Genomic DNA, 24,776 nt, shown 5'->3' on the forward strand with positions numbered 1-24,776 from the left:
TTCCATCACATTATGCCCAAAATTTTTAACTGAAATATTTTGCTGCTTACAAGAAAATTTGAAGTAAAATAGGGATTAATTAACAGCATATATGAAAACCAAACAATATAAGATTGAAAGAAAGTGAAATTTGCTCAGTCATGACTGATTCTGCAACACCATGGACTGTATAATCCATGGAATTCTCCAGGCCAGAATACTGGAGTGGGTAGCCTTTCCCTTCTCTAGCGGGTTTTCCCTACCCAGGAAATGAACCCAGGTCTCCTGCATTGCAGGCAGATTCTTTACCAGCTGAGACAGAAGGGTAGCCCAAGAATACTGGAGTGGGTAGCCTATCCCTTCTCCAGTGGATCTGCCCGACCCAGGAATTGAACAGGGGTCTCCTGCATTGCAGGTGGATTCTTTACCAACTGAGCTATCAGGGAAGCCCAAACAATATAGGATTAGGTCTCAAATAAATTTCCATATTTCTTATTTTTCTGTCAGAATTTTCTTGTCTTCATAAATGTAAACTCTAATTTTGTTTCTTAATTTTGATTTGGCAATAATCTTTGCAAATGCAAATGTGTTTAACATATGGATATTTGTTACTTTCTTTATATATAATCCTTGCTTTTACTATGCAATGTCTTGAAAAAATATTTTTGTATAAGAAAGCCTTCCTAAGTGATCAATGTGAAGAAATAAAGGAAAATAATAATATGAGAGAGACTAGAGATCTCCTCAAAAAAATTAGAAATACCAAGGGAATATTTCTTGAAACATGGGCACAATAAAGGACAGAAATGTTATGGACCTAACAGAAGCAGAAGATATTAAGAAAATGTGGCAAGAATGCACACAAGATCTGTACAAAAAAGATCTTAACAAACCAGATAATCACGATGGTGATTTTAAAATTCAGTTCAGTTCAGTTCAGTTCAGTCGCTCATTCGTGTCCGACTCTCCGCGACCCCATGAATCACAGCACGCCAGGCCTCCCTGTCCATCACCAACTCCCGGAGTTCACTCAAACTCATGTCCACAGAGTCGGTGATGCCATCCAGCCATCTCACTTTCCGTCGTCCCCTTCTCCTCCCGCCCCCAACCTTTCCCAGCATCAGAGTCTTTTCCAGTGAGTCAACTTGTCGCATGAGGTGGCCAAAGTATTGCAGCTTCAGCTTTAGCATCAGTCCTTCCAATGAACACCCAGCATTGATCTTCCTTAGAATGGACTGGTTGGATCTCCTGGCGGTACAAGGGACTCTCAAGAGTCTTCTCCAACACCACAGTTCAAAAGCATCAATTCTTTGGCGCTCAGCTTTCTTCACAGTCCAACTCTCACATCCATACATGACCACGGGAAAAACCGTAGCCTTGACTAGATGGATCTTTGTTGGCAAAGTAGTGTCTCTGCTTTTTAATATGTTATCTAGGTTGGTCATAACTTTCCTTCCAAGGAGTAAGCGTCTTTTAATTTCATGGCTGCAATCAGCATCCACAGTGATTTTGGAGCCCAAAAAAATAAAGTCTGACACTGTTTCCATTGTTTTTCCATCTATTTCCCATGAAGTGATGGGACCAGATGCCATGATCTTTGTTTTCTGAATGTTGAGCTTCAAGTCAACCTTTTCACTCTCTTCTTTCACTTTCAACAAGAGGCTTTTGAGTTCCTCTTCACTTTCTGCCATAAGGGTAGTGTCATCTGCATATCTGAGATTATTGATATTTCTCCCAGAAATCTTGATTCCAGCTTGTGTTCCTCATGATGTACTCTGCATATAAGTTAAATAAGCAAGGTGACAATATACAGCCTTGACGCACTCCCTTTCCTATTTGGAACCAGTCAGTTGTTCTATGTACAGTTCTGACTGTTGTGCTTCTTCCAGATTTTAAAATTAGGTACTACATATTTTATTTAAGGCATTTAACTGTGTTTTCTGATGTAACTTTCATATATCTAACCAAAATTTAAGGTGATTAAATTGCATCTTAAATAAAAGGATAGACAATCGTGCTGTGGCAGATGGGGTAGTACATAACATATCTGTTCACTGGAGTAAAATGACTGGGTTTTTATATTAATCTGGGTGATTAATGATGATTCTTTTTTCTCATGAAGTTTTTTTCCCATGTTGGACATTTCTGACATGAATTATGTGACTTGTCCTATTAAAATCTTTGCATATAGATGATCTTTAAAAACTTTGGGGAAAATCCCAGTGAATTAATTAAATATGAGTCAGTCTTGGACATATTCCAGTTCCAAGACTCAATGATAATTGCAGCTGGAAGGGATGAAATATCCCATGATCTTCACCCCTAAGGGTAAGTAGATGCTATCCACTTAGTAACTGGCATCAATTTTTTCCTGAGGCCTTTTCTTAGACTTAAAATATGACTTAAAAAAAATCACAGGAACATCTTTCAAAATCTTAGGTCAACTGATCTGGCCATGCTAGCATGACAGAATTAGAAGGGTGAAACAGCCAAATGCTACTTTTCTTTTTCAAGTTGGTGGAAAGAAGTACTTGTGGAAAATTTTCCTGGGAAATGGCTACTTGATACCTTCTATGTATACATAGGATTTCTTGGTCATTTTGATAAGTTTCTAATCTGATACACTTTTGTTTTTCTGTATGCACCCTGGAAGTCCTTTCAAATAATCTACACTGCACATAAAAATGACTTGAATAATCATGAGACTCCATGAAGAAAATGGACAGACAGCCGAATGAAATCAAATTTATGCTCAAATAATAAGGCAACTTTTGCCCTCTGTTGTCAAACTCGATGAAAAATAATTCTTAGTGTTTACTAGTAACTTAAAGGCATCGTTCAGATTCTGAAGAAGCCTCTAAAGGTAAGACTAATGGTAAATCATGGGAATCAGATTCACAAGTGTGGGATGTTCTTTATTGTAAAAGAAATTATATTACTTTGAAATCAATCAAACTTAGATTCAGTTCTAGATGTAACCCTTAAAAAATATGTGATTTGTGGAAAATGAATGACATATTCTGAGAATTAGTTTCTTCCATTATAAAATGGAAATTCCAGTTCTTATTACTCTAAACATTAAATGTGATACATTAAACTATGAGTCCGTGATTGGAATATACGGTTAAGACTTTTCAGGAGCAAGATGATGTCATCAGAATAAAATTTAAAAGGACAATTTGGGCTGCTTCAGGAGAATCAGTTTTTGAAGGCCAGAATAAACATGGAGAGATTTGGCAGGAGGCTACTGCAGTAGACCAGGAAGAAATTAACAAGTAGGGTATGATCAAACTTGTGATATATTTTGAAAATAGAATAAATAGGAATTATTAAATTTTTATGAGAGTATCAATGAGTGAAGAGCATTGAATTTTTGGCTGAACAATAACATGGAAAATAATAGGATTTAATAAATAAGGAGCGCCTGTTTAAATTTTGATTAAGGAATGCTTATATTTATAGTAGAAGTTTTAAAAGTTAGCTTTATAAGTACTACATTGCCATTAAACTATGCCAAAATTAGAGATGTTACATAGCAGTTCAGTCGCTCAGTCATGTCCCACACTGTGATCCCATGGACTGCAACACGCCAGGCCTCCCTGTCCATCACCAAATCCCGGAGTTTATTCAAACTGATGTCCATTCAGTTGGTGATACCAACCAACCATCTCATCCTCTGTCATCCCCTTCTCCTCCCACATTCAGTCTTTCCCAGCATCAGGGTCTTTTCCAATGAGTCAGTTCTTCACATCAGGGGGCCAAAGTATTGGAGTTTCAGCTTCAGCATCAGTCTTTCCAGTGAATATTCAGGACTGATTTCCTTTAGGATGGACTGGTTGGATCTCCATGCTGTCCAAGGGACTCTCAAGAGTCTTCTCCAACACCACAGTTCAAAAGCGTCAATTCTTCAGTGCTCACCTTTATTTATAGTCCAACTCTCACATCCATACATGACTAGAGGAAAAACCATACTTTTGACTAGACGAATCAGTTTGTTGGCAAATTTATGTCTCTACTTTTTAATATGCTGTCTAGGTTGGTCACAACTTTTCTTCCAAAGAACAAATGTCTTTTAATTTCATGGCAGCAGTCACCATCTACAGTGATTTTGGAGCCCCCAAAATAAAGTTTGTCATTGTTTCCACTCTTTACCCATCTATTTGCCATGAAGTTATGGGACCAGAGGCCATGATCTAAGTTTTCTGAATGTTGAGTTTTAAGCCAACTTTTTCAGTCTACTCTTTCATTTTCATCAGGAAGCTCTATAATTCTTCTTCACTTTCTGCTTTAAGGGTGGTGTCATCTGCATATCTGAGGTCATTGACATTTCTCCCAGCAATCTTGATTCCAGCTTGTGCTTCATCCAGTCTGGTGTTTCTCATGATGTACTCTGCATATAAGTTAAATAATCAAGGTGACAATATGCAACCTTATTGCATACACATGTTTGAAAATTAGGGGAGAAACAGGGGCTGACTCAAAATTAGTCTGTTGCAGGATTTACTGGTCAGGAAAAGGGAAATATCCACCTAAAGACCTAAGAGGTGTCAGTGGGGTTTGAGACAATTCAGTACAAGGACCTTCTGTTCACAGTTTGATCTACCTATACTGTAAATTACCTTAAGTGGGTCTCATTTATTATATTTTCTGACTCTTTAAATATTTCACTTTTTCATAGAATTCTCTCCCATCTATTTTATGTTTTCAATTTTTTTAAAAACTCAACCAAAGCATTGTTTCCTCCAGGAAGCCTTCTTTGATTATAGTTTGATATACTCCTAAAGTGAAGGAAAGTGAAAGTGAAGTTTCAGTCATGTCCGACTCTTTGTGACCCCCTGGACTGTAGCCTACAAGGCTCCTCCGTCCATGGAGTTTTCCAGGCAAGAGTACTGGATTGTGTTACTATTTCCTTCTCCAGGGGATCTTCCCAACCCAGGGGTCAAACCCAGGTCTCTCTCATTGTAGGCAGACACTTTTACCATCTGAGGCACCTATGATCCTAAACACTGTGTGATATTCATTAAAAAAAAAAAAAAGTTGCTCAGTCATGTCTGAGTCTTTGTGACTGATTGGACTATAATTTGCCAGGCTCCTCTCTCCATGGAATTTTCCAGGCAAGATAATGGAGTGCGTTGCCATTTCCTCCTCCAGTGGATGTTAACAATCCTGGGATCAAACCTAGGTCTCCTGCACTGCGAGTAGATTCTTTACCATCTGAGCACCAGGGAAGTCAAATATTAATGGCATATATAACTTGGGTACGGAATTGCCTGATCCCTTGTTATGTACCATATTACTGAGGGAAAGAAACGATGCCTTACTCCACTTGTAATCAAAATGTCCATGACATATTAGACACAAATAGAGGTTATATATGCATTCTTCAAGTGAATGTGTAAATAAACAATTGTACATTTAAGTGTTTTCCCCTTTAAGTGTCCCCCCCCCCCAGCTTAAGTGTGTTTTTTTTTTTTCATTGTCTTTTAGACCAGCTGCTTCTAATACCTGAACTCAGCTTCTGTCCAGACTGGATGGAACTAAGGAGCAACGTAACTTACTTTGTCCTCCTGGGCCTCACACAAAATCCAAAGGAGCAGAGTGTACTTTCTGCTATGTTCCTTTTCTTCTACATTTTGACCCTGATGGGCAACCTGGTCATTATTGTGACTGTAGCTGTCAGTAAGACCCTGGACTCACCGATGTACTTTTTTCTTGCTAGCTTATCATTTATGGATGTCACTTACTCTTCTTGTATTACCCCTAGAATGATTTCAGACTTGTTCTTAGGGGAAAAAATCATATCATTTGAATCTTGCATGACCCAGTTGTTTACAGAGCACTTTTTTGGTGGATCAGAGATCATCCTTCTGCTGGTGATGGCCTATGACCGCTATGTGGCCATCTGTAAGCGCCTGCATTATTTGGTGATCATGAGGCAGAGGGTGTGTGTTGTGTTTCTGGTGCTGTCCTGGGTTGGAGGTTTTCTACACTCAATTATTCAACTTAGCACTGTTTATGGGCTCCCATTCTGTGGCCCCAATGTCATTGATCACTTTATATGTGACATGTTCCCTTTACTGAAACTCGTCTGTACTGACACCTATGTCATTGGCATCTTAGTGTTGGCCAATGGAGGACTGATCTGCACTATTGCGTTTCTGATCTTACTCGTCTCCTATGGAGTCATCCTCAACTCTCTGAAGAACCTGAGTCAGGAAGGGAGGCGGAAAGCCCTCCAGACCTGTGGTTCCCACATCACTGTGGTTGTCTGCTTCTTTGTTCCCTCTATATTTGTAAATGGGAGACCTGCTAAGACCTTCCCCATTGACAAATCTTTGAGCGTGTTTTATACAGTTATAAGTCCCATGCTGAACCCATTAATCTACAGTCTAAGAAACTCTGAGTTAACTAATGCTATGAAGAAGCTCTGGAGAAGGAACATCGTATCTCATTTTAACTAAGTGCATTAATTACTATGAAAGGATCTGACATCAGGGGACATTTCCTTTGAATGTGGAAGTCATTTTGGGCTTAGTCACTCAGTCATGTCTAGCTGTTTGCAACTGCGTGGACTGTAGCCTGCCAGGCTCCTCTGTCCATGGGGATTCTCCAGACAAGGATACTGGAGTGAACTGCCATGCTCTCCTGCATGTGATCTTCTCAACCCAGCGATTGAACCCAGGTCTTCCCCATTGCAGGCAGATTCTTTACAATATTAGCCACCAGGGAAGCCATTTTACAATTTGATTCTGATTTCTTTATCTTGAACAAGTTTATGATAATCATAATTAAAGATTGCAATTATACATCTGTGCTATTAATAACAGTTTTCCTCCTTACTAGAATGTAAGGTCTATAATTACTTGTTTATAACTGTACCCAGAATGGTATAAAGCCTATATATTAAAAAAATAATGTATAATGAATTCATGAGAAAATTATTGCACTGATTTTTAACTAATTTGTGTATGCTAAGTCGCTTCCGTCATGTCTGCATCTCTGTGACCCTAGGGACTGTAGCTCACCAGGCTCCTCTGTCCATGGGATTCTCCAGGCAAGAATACTGGAGTGGGCTGCCATGCCCTCCTCCATGTGATCTTCCTGACCCAGGGATTGAACTGGCATCTCTTATATCTCCTGCATTGGCTGCTGGGCTCTTTACCACTAGAGCCACCTGGGAAACCCAACCAATTTATGGATGTATATTTTTTACTCTTTTTCATGAAAAAAGAGCAAAAAAGATATTGCAGTTCATGGAGTAGCAAAGAGGTGGACTTAGCGATTGAACAATAATAACAACTCTTTTTCAGGACAGGATGATTTTTATTTAGATTCTTATCATTTAGATGAACTTTTTCATTTATAAAATTTAAAATAGCTATTTATATATATATTGCCTTTTTTTTAACTACACTTCTGTGGCATTATGCACAAAATCTTTAACTTAATACTTTCCTATTTACAAGAAGATTTGGAGTAAAACAGATATCAATAAACAGCATAAATGGAACCAAACAATACGGTATGCAGTGTCACATGAATTTCCTATTTTTTCCTCAGCATCTCCAGCTCTAACTGTTGGACCTGAATTTGTTTCTTTTCATCTGGTAATAATCTTTACAAATGCAAGTGTAATTAACATACATATATTTGCTTCTTTCTATATATGTAACACTTGCTTTTACTATTCAACATCTTGAAGATATTTCCATGCAAGTCCATGTATTTTGTACATGCATGATTAGTCACTTGTAGTTTCCGGCTCTTTGAGGTCCTATGGACTATAGCCTGCCAGTCCCCTCTGTCCGTGGAATTTCCCAGGCAAGAATACTGGAGTGGGTTGCCATTTCATACCCCAGGAGACCTTCCTGACCCAGGATCGAGCTCGTGTCTTCTGAGTCTCCTGTACTGGAAGGCAGATTCTTTACCACTGGGCCAACTGGGAAGCCCAGTTATATATATATACATAATTTTTCTTATGGTGCACAGTTCTTATAAATTTATAGTAAAATTAATATGTACATTTCTATTAATGTGGTTGCTAAACTTTTCTATGGCAATTAATATTCTAATTAATATATGTTTTATGTATATGCAAATATAATTTTATAGGGATAGCATTGTTCCTATGATATTTGAATGAATGGTCAGGTAATACATGCATTTAAATGTTGATATTGATAGCTATTGCCAAATTACCATACTTGAGGTTCAGTTGCTATAGTCCTGTCCACTCTATGAGAATTCTTTTGTCCACATCTCAGTCACCAGTACCTAATAAATATTTATGACATCTGATTAAAGTCACTCTTATTCTTTAACCACAACCCTTTTGATATAATTGAATTCGATCATCTTTCCACATATTTAATTTGATTCGTATTTATTTTCTGTGAGTTTATATGTATATAAATATAAATGTATGTATATATTCATTCAAATTTTACCTATTTAATTCAATAGTCAATCTTTTCCATACTGATTTTTATGAGATATTTATATACTAAGAAAAGATTACTTTTACCACTGCATGAGTAGTTTATATTTTCTGGTTGTGTGAAAGTGTCTCAGCTGTGTCCTACTTGTTGTGACCCCAAGAACTACAGCCTGCCATGCTCCTCTGTCCATGGAATTCTCCAGGCCAGAATAATGAGGTGGGTATCCGTACCCTTCTCCAGGGGATCTTCCCACCCCAGGGACTGAACCAAGGTCTCCTGCATTGCAGGTGCATTCTTTACCATCTGAGCCACCAGCTGCTAAACAAATAGAATAAGAACACTGTGGACTATAGTACCACTCACTGTAGTGAAAAAGCAAAAACCTAAACAACCAAAAATATTTGACAAGTAAGTGAATACAATCTATTCATAAGATGGGTTATCATGCAGCTATCAAAAATCGTGTTTTCAAAGAAAATTTGAAGACATAAGAAAAAGTGCATGATATAATGTTAGTTCAAAAGGGATGACTAAAAATACACACAATATATGCCATCAAATTAAGTTTAAAAATTAGATTTCTTGTTGTTGTTTAGTTGCTAAATTGTGTCCGACTCTTTTGCTACCATATGGACTGTAGCCCACCAGGCTTCTCTGTCCATGGGATTTTCCAGGCAAGAATACTGGAGTGGGTTGCCATTTCCTTCTCCATTTCCTGGTTACAAGTTTTTAGCTTTTTAAACTATGTAGAATGATTTTTGCATGTAAATTTTTTTTTACATTTTATATTCAATTTTTTTCATTTGTGTATCTTGCTTAGAAAGATGTTTTCCCATTCCATTTGTGTTAAATAGTCTTCAATTCTTTTCCAGTGTTTATCTTTTAAAGCATTTTTATATCTTATATTAAAACTTTTGATTAATCTTGAATTTATTTTGCTATAGGAATTAAATAGGAATTGAAATTTTAGTGGTTTCTCTATATTTTATGTTTTTTTTTGGTTATACAAATTTATGTATTTGTTTTTTATTGGAGGCTAATTATTTTACAATATTATATTGGTTGGTTTTGCCATACATTGACATGAATCGCCCCGGGTGTACATGAGTTCCCCTTCCTGAACCTCCCTCTCACCTCCCTCCTCCCCTTATCCTCCCTCTGGGTCATCCCCGTGCACCAGTTCCGAGCATCCTGTAACATGCATCAAACCTGGACTGGTAATTCGTTTCACATATGATAATATACATGTTTCAATGCCATTTTCCCAAATCATCCCACCCTTGCCCTCTCCACAGAGTCCCAAAGACTGTTCTATACACCTGTGTCTCTTTTGCTGTCTCGTATACAGGGTTACCATTTCCATCTTTCTAAATTCCATATATATGCGTTAGTAGTATACTGTATTGGTGTTTTTCTTTCTGGCTTACTTCACTCTGTATAATAGTCTCCAGTTTCATCCACCTCATTAGAACTGATTCAAATGCATTCTTTTTAATGGCTGAGTAATATGCGACGAGTTGACTCACTGGAAAAGAGTCTGATGCTAGGAGGGATTGGGGGTGGGAGGAGACGGGGACGACAGAGAATGAGATGGCTGGATGGCATCACCGACTCGATGGACATGAGTTTGAGTGAACTCCGGGAGTTGGTGATGGACAGGGAGGCCTGGCGTGCTGTGATTCATGGGGTCGCAAAGAGTCGGACATAACTGAGCGACTGAACTGAACTGAATTGAATACTCCATTGTGTATATGTACCAAAGCTTTCTTATCCATTCGTCTGCTGATGGACATCTAGGTTGCTTCCATGTCCTGACTATTACAAACAGTACTGCGATGAACATTGGAGTACATGTTTCTCTTTCAATTCTGGTTTCCTTGGCGTGAAATGGTATCTCATTGTGGTTTTGATTTACATTTCTCTGCTTATGAGGGATGTTGAGCATTTTCTCATGTGTTTGTTAGCCATCTTTATGTCTTCTTTGGAGAAATGTCTGTTTAGTTCTTTGGCCCATTTTTTTGATTGGGTCATTTATTTTTCTGGAATTGAGCTGCAGGAGCTGCTTGTATATTTTGGAGATTAATTCTTTGTCAGTTGTTTCAGTTGCTATTATTTTCTCCCATTCTGAAGGCTGCCTTTTCACCTTGCTTATAGTTTCCTTTGCTGTGCAGAAGCTTTTAATTTTAATTAGGTCCCATTTATTTATTTTTGCTTTTATTTCCAATATTCTGGGAGGTGGGTCATGGAGGATCCTGCTGTGATTTATGTCGGAGAGTATTTTACCTATGTTCTCCTCTGAGTTTTATAATTTCTGGTCTTACATTTAGCTCTCTAATCCATTTTGAGTTTATTTTTGTGTATGGTGTTAGGAAGTGTTCTAGTTTCATTCTTTTACAAGTGGCTGACCAGTTTTCCCAGCACCATTGGTTTTTAAAAATAGTTGCATAACTATCTTTTTGCCATTAACTTGAAATCCTGATTTTTGTTTCCTGAAATCCCATTTTATTTGGATCCAATTCAAGACCCTCTTCTGTTTCACTAATCTCTTCTTTCATGTGCAGGCTGACACATAATTGGCGTAATATGTAACACATTTTGATCTGTGAGGAGACTAGCAGTGTCTCATTCCCACTGTTTCTCACAAATATACTTAGACTTGAGGGTGGCCATGCCCTCCTCCAGGGATCTTCTTAACCCAGGGACGGAATCCCGGTGTCTGGTGTCTTCTGCATTACAGGTGGATTCTTTACCAGTGAACCACCAGAGAAGCCCCAAATACACACTGCTACTGCCGCTGCTAAGTCGCTTCAGTCGTGTCTGACTCTGCAACCCCATAGACGGCAGCCCACCAGGCTCCCCCGTCCCTGGGATTCTCCAGGCAAGAATACTGGAGTGGGTTGCCATTTCCTTCTCCAATGAATACACACTACTATATTTAAAATAGATTACAGCAAGGCCTATTTTATAGCACAGGGAACTCTACTCAATATTTTGTAATAAACTAAATGGGAAGAGAATTTGAAAAATAGTAGATACATGTATATGTATAACTCAGTTGCTTCGCTGTAGTCATTTTTTAGCAATGGAGACAATTGTAGCAATGTAGACATTGCTAATCACTACACTCTGATGCTTTTGAACTGTGGTGCTGGAGAAGACTCTCGAGAGTCCCTTGGACTGCAAGGAGATCCAACCAGTCCATTCTAAAGGAGATCAATCCTGGGTGTTCATTGGAAGGACTGATGCTAAAGCTGAAACTGCAATACTTTGGCCACCTCACGCGACCAGTTGACTCACTGGAAAAGACTCTGATGCTGGGAAAGGTTGGGGGCAGGAGGAGAAGGGGACGACCGAGAATGAGGTGGCTGGATGGCATCACCGACTCTGTGGACATGAGTTTGAGTGAACTCCGGGAGTTGGTGATGGACAGGGAGGCCTGGTGTGCTGTGATTCATGGGGTCGCGGAGAGTCGGACACGACTGAGCGACTGAACTGAACTGAACTGAATATGGGCTTTCCCGGTGGCTCTGAGGTAAAGAATCCGCCTGCAAAGCAAGAGCTAATGGAGATATGGGCTGGATCCCTGGGTCAGGAAGATCTTGTGGAGGAGGGCATGGCACCCCTCTCCAGTATTCTTGCCAGGAAAATCCCATGGACAGAGGAGCCTAGCGGGCTGCAGTCCATGGTATCTCAAGAGTTGGACACGACTTAAGACTAAATCACCACATATTTAACATAGATGATAACAAGTCCTACTGTAGCACAGGGAACGCTGCTCAATATTTTGTAATAAACTAAATGGGAAAAGAAATGGAAAAAAAATGTAGATACATATATGTGCATAACTCAGTCACTTTTCTGTAGATCTGAAACTAGCACATTGTTAATCACTGTACTCTAATATGGGCTTCCCCAGTGGCTCTGTGGGAAATCTGCCTGTAATGCAGGGACTACAGGAGATGCGGGCTGGATCCTTGCATGGGGAAGATCCCATGGAGGAGGCCATGGCACTGCACTCCAGTATTCTTGTCAGGAACATCCCATGGACAGAGGAGTCTGGCGGGCTACTGTCCACAGTTTTACAAAGAGTCAGATGCGACTGAAACCTCAGCACACAAGCATAAAAAATAAAAAATAAAAAAATAAAATGAAAATTTAAAAATAGAGATTTTAATTTAGTAGTTTTGTCATTGGATTGACTTATTTACCTCTTAAATTCTCCAGAGGTATCTGAAGCCAATGATATTTGCCTATACTTTGGGCTAGCAAGCTATACTCTGTATTCATATCATAAATCAATTAATGAGGTCACCTTAGATCTTATATTCACTTAAAAAATTATGGCCGAGTATACATGACAAAATTCATAAATTTAATCATTTTAAAGGGCATTAAGTTATGCAAATATGACCACTGTCTATATCCAGAACTTCCCCTACTTCTCAAGCTGAAATTCTAAAACCATTAAACAAAATTCTCCATTTTCCCTCACTGACCTGTGGGCAACCACTATTCTACATTTTGTCCATGATCTGACTCTTTAAGTGTCTCAGTCAAGTGGAATCATACAGTATTTGTTTTTTGTGACTGTCTTTTTTCACTTAATGCCATATTATATCCTTTTTTATTTCATAAAATGCTCTTGGCAGTCTTGTTGAAAATTATCTGGGACATATACAAAGGTTTCTTTCTAGACTCAGTTTACTCCATTAGTCTGTTGTCCATCTTTATTCCAATACTAGTGCTGTGATTACTGTAGCTTTGTAGTATGTTTTACAATCAGGAAGTGTGAGACCTCCAACTTTCTTCCTTTTCATTTTTTAAAAAATTTTTGTTTTTATTGGAGGCTAATTATTTTGCAATATTATATTGGTTGGTTTTGTCATACATTGACATGATTCCACCCCGGGTGTACATGAGTTCCCCCTCCCGAACCCCCCTCCCACCTCCCTCCTCCCCTTATCCTCCCTCTGGGTCATCCCCGCACACCAGCCCCGAGCATCCTGTAACATGCATCGACCCTGAACTAGCGATTTGTTTCACATATGATAATATACATGTTTCAATGCCATTCTCCCAAACCATCCCACCCTCACCCTCTCCCACAGAGTCCAAAGACTGTTCTATATATCTGTGTCTCTTTTGCTGTCTCGTATATAGGGTTATCATTTGCATCTTTCTAAATTCCATATATATACGTTAGTATATTGTATTGGTGTTTTTCTTTCTGGCTTACTTCACTCTGAATAACAGGCTCTAGTTTCATCCACCTCATTAGAACTGGTTCATATGCATTCTTTTTAATGGCTGAGTAATATTCCATTGTGTATATGTACCAAAGCTTTCTTATCCATTCGTCTGCAGATGGACATCTAGGTTGCTTCCATGTCCTGGCTATTATAAACAGTGCTGCAATGAACATTGGAGTACATGTTTCTCTTTCAATTCTGGTTTCCTTGGTGTGTACGCCCAGGAGTGTGATTGCTGGGTCATATGGCAGTTCTATTTCCAGTTTTTTGAGGAATCTCCACACTGTTCTCCATAGTGGCTGTACTAGTTTGCATTCCCACCAACAGTGTAAGAGGGGTCCCTTCTCTCCACACCCTCTCCAGCATTTATTGCATGTAGACTTTTGGATAGCAGCCATTCTGACTGGTGTGAAATGGTATCTCATTGTGGTTTTGATTTACATTTCTCTGATTATGAGAGATGTTGATCATTTTCTCATGTGTTTGTTAGCCATCTTTATGTCTTCTTTGGAGAAATGTCTGTTTAGTTCTTTGGCCCATTTTTTGATTTGGTCATTTATTTTTCTGGAATTGAGCTGCAGGAGCTGTTTGTATATTTTGGAGATTAATCCTTTATCAGTTGCTTCATTTGCTATTATTTTCTCCCATTCTGAAGGCTGTCTTTTCACCTTGCTTATAGTTTCCTTTGCTGTGCAGAAGATCCCACAAAAAAAGAAAACTACAGGCCAATATCATTGATGAACATAGATGCAAAAATCCTTAACAAAATTCTAGCAATCAGAATCCAACAACACATTAAGAAGATCATACATCATGACCAAGTGGGCTTTATCCCAGGAATGCAAGGATTCTTCAATATCCGCAAATCAATCAACGTAATACACCACATTAACAAACTGAAAAATAAAAATCATATGATTATCTCAATAGATGCAGAGAAAGCCTTTGACAAAATTAAACATCCAATTATGATAAAAACCCTCCAGAAAGTGGGAATAGAAGGGATGTATCTCAACATAATAAAAGCTATATATGACAAACCCACAGCAAACATTATCCTCAATGGTGAAAAACTGAAAGCATTTCCCCTAAAGTCAGGAACAAGACAAGGGTGCCCACTCTCACCACTACTATTCAACATAGTTCTGGAAGTTTTGGCCACAGCAATCAGAGCAGAAAAAGACATAAAAGGAATCCAAATTGGAAAAGAAGAAGTAAAACTTTCACTGTTCGCTGATGACATGATCCTCTACACAGAAAACCCTAAAGACTACCAGAAAACTACTAGAGCTAATCAATGAATACAGTCAAGTTGCATGATATAAAATCAACACACAGAAATCACTTGCAATCTTATACACTAATAATGAGAAAATAGAAAGAGAAATTAAGGAAACTATTCCATTCACTGTTGCAACGAAAAGAATTAAATACTTAGGAATATATCTACCTAAGGAAACAAAAAACTTGTACATAGAAAACTATAAAACACTAGTGAAAGTAATAAAAGAGGACACTAATAGATGGAGAAATATACCGTGTTCGTGGATTGGAAGAATAAATATTGTAAAAATGAATATACTACCCAAAGTAATTTATACATTCAATGCAATCCCTATCAAGCTACCAACGATATTTTTCACAGAACTAGAACAAATAATCTCACAATTTGTATGGAAATACAAAAAACCTCGAATAGCCAAAGCAATCTTGAGGAAGAAAAATGGAACTGGGGGAATTAACCTACCAGACTTCAAGCTCTACTACAAAGCCACAGTCATCAAGACAGTATGGTACTGGCATAAAGACAGAAATATAGATCAATGGAACAAAATAGAAAGCCCAGAGATAAATCCACGCATCTATGGACACCTCATCTTTGACAAAGGAGGCAAGAATATCAAATGGAGAAAAGACAGTCTCTTTAACAAGTGGTGCTGGGAAAACTGGTCAGCCACTTTTAAAAGAATGAAACTAGAACACTTCCTAACACCATACACCAAAATAAACTCAAAATGGATTAGAGAGCTAAATGTAAGACCAGAAACTATAAAACTCCTAGAGGAGAACGTAGGCAAAACACTCTCTGACATAAATCACAGCAGGATCCTCCAAGACCCACCTCCCAGAATATTGGAAATAAAAGCAAAAATAAACAGATGGGACCTAATTAAAATCAAAAGCTTCTTTCTTCCTTTTCAAAACTGTTTTGTCAAATTTGAAGTCCTTGATATTCCATATGAATTTTATCATGAATATTTTTACTTCTGCAAAAAACATTTTTGTAGTTTGGATAGGGTGTGTACTGAATCTGTAGATCACTTGAAGCAATATTAATATCTTAACACCATTAAATATTCTAGTTCATAAATGTTTTCTCATATATGTGTGTGTTCTATAATATCTCTGAGTAAAGTTTTGTGATGTTCAGTTTAAAATGCTTTTGTCTCATTTGTTAAGTTTTCTCTTAATTATTTTCTTCTTTTTGGTGCTCTTGTAAGTGGAACTATTTTCTTAATTTCTGCTTGGTTTGTTCATGACCATATAAAAATTCAACAACATTTCACAAAAAACTCTCAGCAAGTTTAAAATAGAAGGAATGTACCTGGACTTAATAAAGTGCACATGTGACTGATCCACTGCTGACATCATCCTCAACACTAAAGCTTTGAAACTTCCACATTAAAACCTGAAAGAAGACAAGTGGGCACACTTTCGCAAGTCCTTTTCTTTTAAAAAAATTATGTTTTATTGAAAGATAATTGCTTTACAGAACTTTGCTGTTTTCTGTCAAACCTCAACATGAATCAGCCACAGGTACACATACATCCCCTCGCTCTTGAACCTCCCTTCTGCCTCCCCATCCCACCCCTCTAGGTTGATACAGAGCCCCTGTTTGAGTTTCCTGAGCCAGATAGCAAATTCCCACTGGCTATCTATTTTACAGATGGTGATGGAAATTTCCATGTTGTTCAGCTTTTTTCTAAGCGCAGTTCCTGTTCTCTGAAGTGAGATAATTTTATTTATTAATTTTTGCTTAGTTTTACTTTCTGTAGCTGTACTTCTAATGGTAGTCACATCCTATCTTTTTAATCTGAGTTTAAACATCACGTTTTAAGAAAGAACTTCTCTGATTACATTATCCACAGTAGAACTTCCTCTTATTTCTGTCACAGGGCTTGTTTCTTATATTACAAGACATGAATACAACTACAACTACTGAATGTCTCCTTCTTTATTGTCTGACTATTCTGAGAAAATAATAAAGGAGCACAAGAAAAAACTTTTACATGACTTTGCCCCAGTTTTGTTAATTATTCATAACAAAGTTGTTGGCATAACAGAGGTGCTCTACTTGCTAAAAAAATTGCTAATTGTTTAAACTATTAGCTATTATATCTACAATTTTAATATACTGAATTGTGTCTCTTGATATAATTTTCATATTTCTAACCAAATTTTATGGTGATTAAGCTGAATATTTAATCAAAGGAAAGAAAATCTTGCTCTTTCAGGTGGGAAAATACATGACAAGTTCACTGGAGCAAAATGACAGGGTTGATATTTTTTTCTTGATTGGCAGCAGTCTTATAGAGATTCTAAAGTACTATTTTTTTCTGACCTGAACTATGTGATTTGGCTTATTAATATCTTTACACACAGATGTTCTTTAAGAACTTTGGGGAAGATCCCACTGAATTAATTAAGCAAGAATCAGTCTTGGACATATTCCAACTCTAAGATTCAATAATAATTGCAACTGGAAGGGATGAACTATTCCATGACCTTCATTCTTAATAGGAAGAAAATGCTATCCACTTAGTAACTGACATCAATTTTTCAGGAGGTCCTTTCTTAGACTTCAAAAATCATAGAAATGTTTTTCAAAACTTCAATTTGAAATAGTCTGGCCATGTCAACGTGACAGAGTGAGAAGGGTTAAACAATCAGGTGCTATTTTTCTTTTTAATGTTATTAGGAAAGAGGTTACTTGTGAAAAATTTCCCTGGGAAATGACTAGATGCTATCTTCCTATGTTTATATAGAATTTGTTGGCCATTTTGATAAATTTTCTAATGTGATTAAGCTTTGTTTTTTTTCTGTGTACACCAAGGAATTCCTGTCAAATAATCTATACTGCATATAAGAATGACCCTTTGAATAATGAGAAGAATCCATTTAGAAAATGGACAGTCAAATGACTGTACATATTTATATTCTCAAATAATAAGGCACCCTTTTGCCCTCTACTGTCACACTGGATGAAAGAATTATAGCACTTAAATTGTGTTAAAACTCATTCTTCAGATTGTGAACAAACCTCTGCAAGGTAAGACTAATGGAAAATACTGGAAAACAGGTTAACAATTGAGTGACGTTCTTTATTATGAAAGAAATTAACTTACTTTGAAAGAAATCAAACTTAGATTCAATTCTAGGTATAGCACTTAAAGGCGTGACTTTGGGAAAATGAAATAGATGTTCTGAACCTTAGTATTTTTTAGTTATGAAACAGGGATTATAGTATATGTTACTATAAATATTAAATGTGATACATTAAACTATGACTGCATGATTGGAATATATCGTAAGCCTTTTGAGCAGCAGAGTGATATAATCAGAATAAGACTGAAAAGGACAATTTGGGCTGCTTCAGGAAAACCAGTTTTTGGAGGCAGAATAAACAAGGAGAGACTAGGAAGGAGGCTATCACAGTGGACTAAGAAGAACTTAAAAGAAAAAAAGCATAACAGAAAAAAATAGACGGGAATATTCCAATTTGTGATATATTTTGGAAGTAGAGTCAATAGGATTTATTTAATTTTTATGAGAGTAAAACATAAGTGCAGAGCACCGAAATTTTTTGTCTGAACAATAACATGAAAATTATATCATTTAGCAAGATAAAAGGCAACACTTTAAATTTTGTACAGGAAGTGCTACACATTGTGGAAAATAAAAAAGTTAGGTTTGTAAATAGTAAATTGCCATTCAGTTGCTTGTCCACATTTAGAAGTGCTGCATATACGTATTTGAAAATTAAGTGAAACATGAGGTGTGGAGGCACACAATTAGACTGTTGCAGTGTTTATTGGTCAGGAGCGGGGAAATATCCACTTAAAGACCTCAGAAGTATCAGTGAGGTCTGGGACAATCCAGGACAGAAACATTTCCGTGATTTGATCTACTCACTTTGATTATGTAAATTATCATGAACCTCACTTTTACAGTTTTGTGACGTCACTGATTTCCCTTCCAGGCCTTTCTTGTTGTTTCCCTTAAAAATTCAGCTAAAGCATTAATTCCTCTGGAAAGTCTTCTCTGATTCAATTACGATTGATATATAACTGCACTGTGACTCACCGTCTGTGAATTTCCTTATAACTTATTATATAGGTCTGGAATTATCTGATCCCTGGTCCTGTATTATAATATGAGGGCAAGTAACTCTACCTGATTCAACGTGGAGATACAATATCAATGACACATTGGGCATGAAGAGACTCTCCACACACATTCTTTAGTTGAATATATAACAGAAGATGAAAATTTAATTCATTTAAAAGTTTTCCCCTTGTTTTGTAGGTACACTGCTTCTAACAAGTGAACATAGAACTTAGACTACATGGAAACAAGGAACAATGGCACTTATTTCATCCTCTTGGGCCTCACACAGAATCCAAAGGAGCAGAAAGTCCTTTTTGTTTTGTTCTTCTTCTTCTACATCTTGACTGTGGTGGGAAACCTGCTCATTGCTGTGACTATAGCTGTCAGTAAGACCCTGGACTCACCGATGTACTTTTTTCTGGCTAGCTTATCATTTATGGATGTAACTTACTCTTCTTGTATTACACCTAGATTGATTTCAGACTTGTTCTTCGGGGAAAAAGTTGTATCCTTTAAATCTTGCATGACCCAGCTATTTACAGAGCACTTTTTTGGTGGATCCGAGATTGTACTTCTGCTGGTGATGGCCTATGACCGCTATGTGGCCATCTGTAAGCCCCTGCATTATTTGGTGATCATGAGGCAGAGGGTGTGTGTTGTGTTGCTGGTGCTGTCCTGGGTTGGAGGTTTTCTGCACTCAATCATTCAACTTAGCACTGTTTATGGGCTCCCATTCTGTGGCCCCAATGTCATTGATCACTTTATATGTGACATGTTCCCTTTACTGAAACTCGTCTGTACTGACACCTATCTCATTGGTCTCTTAGTTGTGGCCAATGGAGGACTGATCTGCACTCTTGGTTTTCTGCTCTTACTCGTCTCCTATGGAGTCATCCTGCACTCTCTGAAGAACCTGAGTCAGGAAGGGAGGCGGAAAGCCCTCCAGACCTGTGGTTCCCACATCACTGTGGTTGTCTGCTTCTTTGTTCCCTGCATTTTCATAAATGCAAGACCGGCTAAGACTTTTCCAATTGACAAATCTGTGAGTGTGTTCTATACAGTCATAACTCCCATGTTGAACCCATTAATCTACAGTCTAAGAAATTCTGAGTTAACTAATGCTATGAAGAAGATCTGGAGAAGAAACACTTTTATCTCATATTAAATAAGTGCGAGACATTTGACATCAGGGTCATTTTCCCTAGAATGCTGAAGTCATTTTAAAATTTGATTCTGGATTCACTTTCTCCAATGAATATATATTAATTATTTTAAAATAATGCAATTATAGAACTGTGCTATTAATAACAGTTTCCCCCCTAGTATAATGGAAGGTCTATAACTCCTTGTTTATCACTGTACCTAGAAAGGCATAATGCTTATATAGTGATAATTAATAATATATGGTGATGAAACTTATAGTGAGAAAATTATACACACAATATTTAATTTAATATGTTTTTGTTTGTAAGAAATATGGGATGGGGAGGGAGGTGGGAGGGGGGTTCAAGATGGGGAACACATGAACCTCTGGGGCAGATTCACGCCAACGTATGGCAAAACCAATACAATAATGTAATTAGCCTCCGATTAAATAAATTAAAAAAATATTGAACTAAGATATTAATAATCAAGATTTTCCATTGGTGCTAGTGGTAAAGAATCCATCTACCAATGGAGGAGACCAGGGTCAGGAGGATCCCCTGGAGAAGTGCATGGCTACCCACTCTGGTATTTTGCTTGAGGAATCACCATTGTCAGTGGACTTTTGTGGGCTACAGTTCATGGGTTGCAAAGAGTCGACCTGACTGAAGTGACTTAACATGTGTTAGTAAACAATGAATGAAACCCAAACAATATGGGATGAAGTTTCAAATAAATTTCCTATTTCTCTCAGCATTTCGCAGCCCTCATTCTCAGTTGCTGTTCAGTCACTAAGTTGTGTCCGACTCTTTGCTACCCCATGGACGGCAGCATGCCAGACTCCCTACCCTTCACTCTCTCCTAGAGTTTGCTCAGATTATGTCCTTTGAGTCAGTGATGCTAGAGGTTGACCTTACATTTGTTTCTTTTCATCTGCTAATAATCTTGGCACATGCAACTGTATTTAACATACATATATTTGTTTCTATGTATGTATGTAACACTCCCTTTTACTATGCAAAATCTTGAAAATATTTCCATTCCAGCCCATATATTGTGTGTGTTTTACAGGCAAGATTACTGGAGTGGGCTGCCATTTCCTCCTCCAGGGTATTTTCCTGACCCAGGGACAAACTCCCTTCTCTTACATCTCCTGAATTCACAGGTAGATTCCTGACCACTCTGCCACCTAGGAAGCCCAGTCCTTATATATAATCTTAATTTTTCTTATCGTGGGCAATATTCCTTATACATTTTTACTAGAATTAATGTGCACATTCATCTCCAGTTGCTTGCTAAATCTTTTTATGACAAAAATTATCCCAAAATACATGGTCTTCAGTTCAGTTCAGTTCAGTTGCTCAGTCATGTCCGACTCCGCGACCCCATGAATCACAGCACGCCAGGCCTCCCTGTCCATCACCAACTCCCGGAGTTCACTCAAACTCATGTCCACAGAGTCGGTGATGCCATCCAGCCATCTCATTCTCGGTCGTCCCCTTCTCCTCCCGCCCCCAACCTTTCCCAGCATCAAAATGGGTAAATATGAGTTCATTGGTATAGAATCATTGCTATAATATTTGAATCAATGGTCAGGTAGTATGTGCATTTAAAATGTTGATATTGATAGTTGTAGCCAAACTACCTTTCTTGAGGTTCTTCTAATAGTTACAGTCTTATCCACTATCTGTGAAGATACTTTTGTCCACATCTCAATGACCAGTACCTGATAAATATGACATCTGATTCAAGTTACTTTAGCAACAACTGTTTTGATATAATTTAGTTTGGCCATCTTTCCACATATTTAATTTGATTTTTTTGTGAAAAAAATATATCTTTTACCCAATTCATTCAATTCTTTCTTTTTTTCATACTGATTTTTATGAGATATTTATATACTAAAGAAATGATAATTTTTACCACTCTGTATGTAGTTAATATTTTATGGTTATATGTTTTTAACTTTTTGAACTATGTAGAATGCTTCTTGCACACAATAGTTTTTTTACATTTTATATTCTTTTTTTTTTTGTTTTGTTTTTTTCTATCCTACTTGGAAATTTTTTTCCCCATTCCACTTGTGCAAAATATTCCTCAATTCTTTTTCAGTATTTAATTTTTAAAGCCTCTTTATATCTTATATTAAAAAGCTTGATTCATCTTGAATTTATTTTGGTATAAGAGTTGAAAAGGGACTGAAATTTTAGTGTTTTCATTATAATTTTAGGTTTTTAAAAATAGTCTCATAGTTATCTTTTTGTCATTAATTTGAAAAGTATTATATCCCATTGTATTTGGATCCAATTCAAGACAATCTTCTGTTTCAATGATCTCTTTATTCATGTACAGGTTGACATATAATTGCTATGGTATGTAACACATTTTGATCTGTGAGGAGACTGATAATTCTTTATTCCCATTGTTTTTCAGAAACATGATAGATTTATTACTATTTTAAAACTATTAAAAAATAAACAATAATTTGAACATAAATCAGATAAATAATATAGTTTAAAATGAAAATTAAGTTAAATATATTTAAAAGAGGCTAGTCACAAAACAATTCAGGTATTATTTTCAATAAGATTCATTTTAAGAAGGCTACTTTAGGAAGAGTTTAAAATACTATTATCCAGTCACTATAAGTGTCTTCAGTCAACAAATCACCTGTTGTAAGCTTGGGCAGAGCTTGAGTTTCCTGCCTCTATTTCTGATACCTTGTAGATAGCTGTTGTTCTTTAGCTTGACACCTAAAATGCTAGCTGACATTTTCTGTCAAAAAAAAAAAAATCTTCTCTTTCAGCAAGTTCAGGTCTCAAATGTTTGCTGAGAATCTATTGGTGCTGAGATCATTCTGCCCATACTGGTTGCCAGTGAGCGCTATGTGGCCATTTGCTAAACCTTGTACGATGAAACCATCATGAGTGACAGTGATGAGGCTCCCTCTTTGAAGTGACAAGAGCTAGAGGGGTGTACTTGCTGCCACTGAGATTCTCTTCATAGTGTGGGTGCCTATCCGTGGCTCCAGTGTCACAGACCGTTCGTGTGTGACATAAACCCTTTGTGGAAACTTGTTTGCATGCACAGTCACAGCCTTGATCTCTGTTGCTACCAGCAGTGGGTTCTTTTGCCTGTGAAATATTTTCCCTTAATGGTCTCCTATGTGGTCATCTTGTGCTCCCAAAAGATTTATAGGTTGGAGGAGAGATGGCAATTCCTCTCCATCCATGTCTCTCACATCACTGTGGGCCTCTCAATCTTTGTACCCTGTTTATTTGCTTATTTGCAGTAAGCAAACCATGGATAGATTTTATTCTTCAAAAACCCCCCTGCTAAATCTCTCAAGCTTACACACTCAGAAATTTAGAGGCAAAAAAATGCTATGAGGAAGTTCTGGAAAAAACAAAGTGAGTATGGAAAATAAACATAACAATATAAAATGACTTTGTCTTTTAAATGTAGAAGAGAAAATATAATTTTATGGTTTGGGGCCAACTGAATACTACTTATTAATAGTATGTTTATTTTGAAATTTAGGCACTCAGAGGCAAATTCCAGGTAGAGAATTATTTACCATTATAAAACTGTATTTATATTTATATATTGCCAGTTGTTAGTTAAACTTTAATTTGCTATCAGAATTAGGGTTTGAGAATACCCTGGCAGTTCAGTGGTAGGGAATTTGTGGTTCCATTGCCAAGGGCCAGGGTTCAGTCCCTGGTAAAGGAACTGGGATTCCACAGTCCACATTGCTGTTTTTCAGTCACTCAGTCTTGTCTGATCCTTTGTGATCCCATGCACTGCCACACAACAGGCTTCCCTGTCCTTCACCATCTCCCGGAGTTTGCTCAAATCCAAGTCCATTGAGTCGGTGATACCCTCCAACCATCTCATCCTCTGTTATCCTTTTTCATCCTCCTTCAATCTCTCCCAGAATTAGGGTCTTGTCCAAGGACCCTTTCCAATTTGGGTCGTTTCAGCTCTTCACATCAGCTGGCCAAAGAATTGAAGCTTCAGCTTCAGGAGCAGTCCTTCCAGTGAATATTGCGGGTTGATTTACTTTAGGATTGACTAGTTTGGTTTCCTCACAGTAGAAGGGTCTCTAAAGAATCTTTTCCAGCACCATAGTTGGAAGGCATCAACTTGTTGGTGCTCAGTCTATTTTATTGTCCAGCTCTCACATCCGTACAAGACTACTGGAAAAACCACTGCTGTGTCTGTATGGACTTTGTAGGCAAAATAATGTCTCTTATTTTTAATAGGCTGTCTAGGTTGGTCATTGTTTTTCTTCCAAGGAACAAGAATCTTTTTTTTTTAATTTATTTATTTAATTGGAGGCTAATACTTTAGAATATATTGTGGTGTTTTTTGCCATACATTGACATAAATCAGCCACAGGTGTACGTGTGTCTCCCATCCCAAACGCCCCTCCCACCTCCCTCCCCAGCCCATCCCTCTGGGTTGTCCCAGTTCTCCAGCTTTAGTGCCCTGTTTCATGCATGGAACTTGGACTGGTCCTATGTTTTACATATGGTAATATACATGCTTCAGTGCTCTTCTCTTAAATCATCCCACT

At 37.5% G+C, this 24,776-nt stretch overlaps 1 protein-coding gene and 1 pseudogene across 1 annotated transcript; both read left to right on the forward strand.

Moving 5' to 3' along the window:
- The first annotated feature begins 5,510 nt into the window (after window positions 1-5,510).
- LOC148775705 (olfactory receptor 4A47-like) lies at window positions 5,511-6,440 on the forward strand. Its single transcript, XM_088843543.1, has one exon. The coding sequence runs from the start codon at window positions 5,511-5,513 to the stop codon at window positions 6,438-6,440; it is 930 nt and encodes a 309-aa protein (XP_088699669.1).
- Window positions 6,441-19,292: 12,852 nt separating this feature from the next.
- On the forward strand, window positions 19,293-20,223 carry LOC129554140 (olfactory receptor 4A47-like; annotated as a pseudogene).
- The last annotated feature ends 4,553 nt before the right edge of the window (window positions 20,224-24,776 follow it).

This window comes from Moschus berezovskii, chromosome 14 (genome assembly GCF_049115385.1).
Source record: "Moschus berezovskii isolate FMDL1 chromosome 14, NW_MosBer_1.0, whole genome shotgun sequence".
Taxonomy (NCBI): Eukaryota; Metazoa; Chordata; class Mammalia; order Artiodactyla; family Moschidae; genus Moschus; species Moschus berezovskii.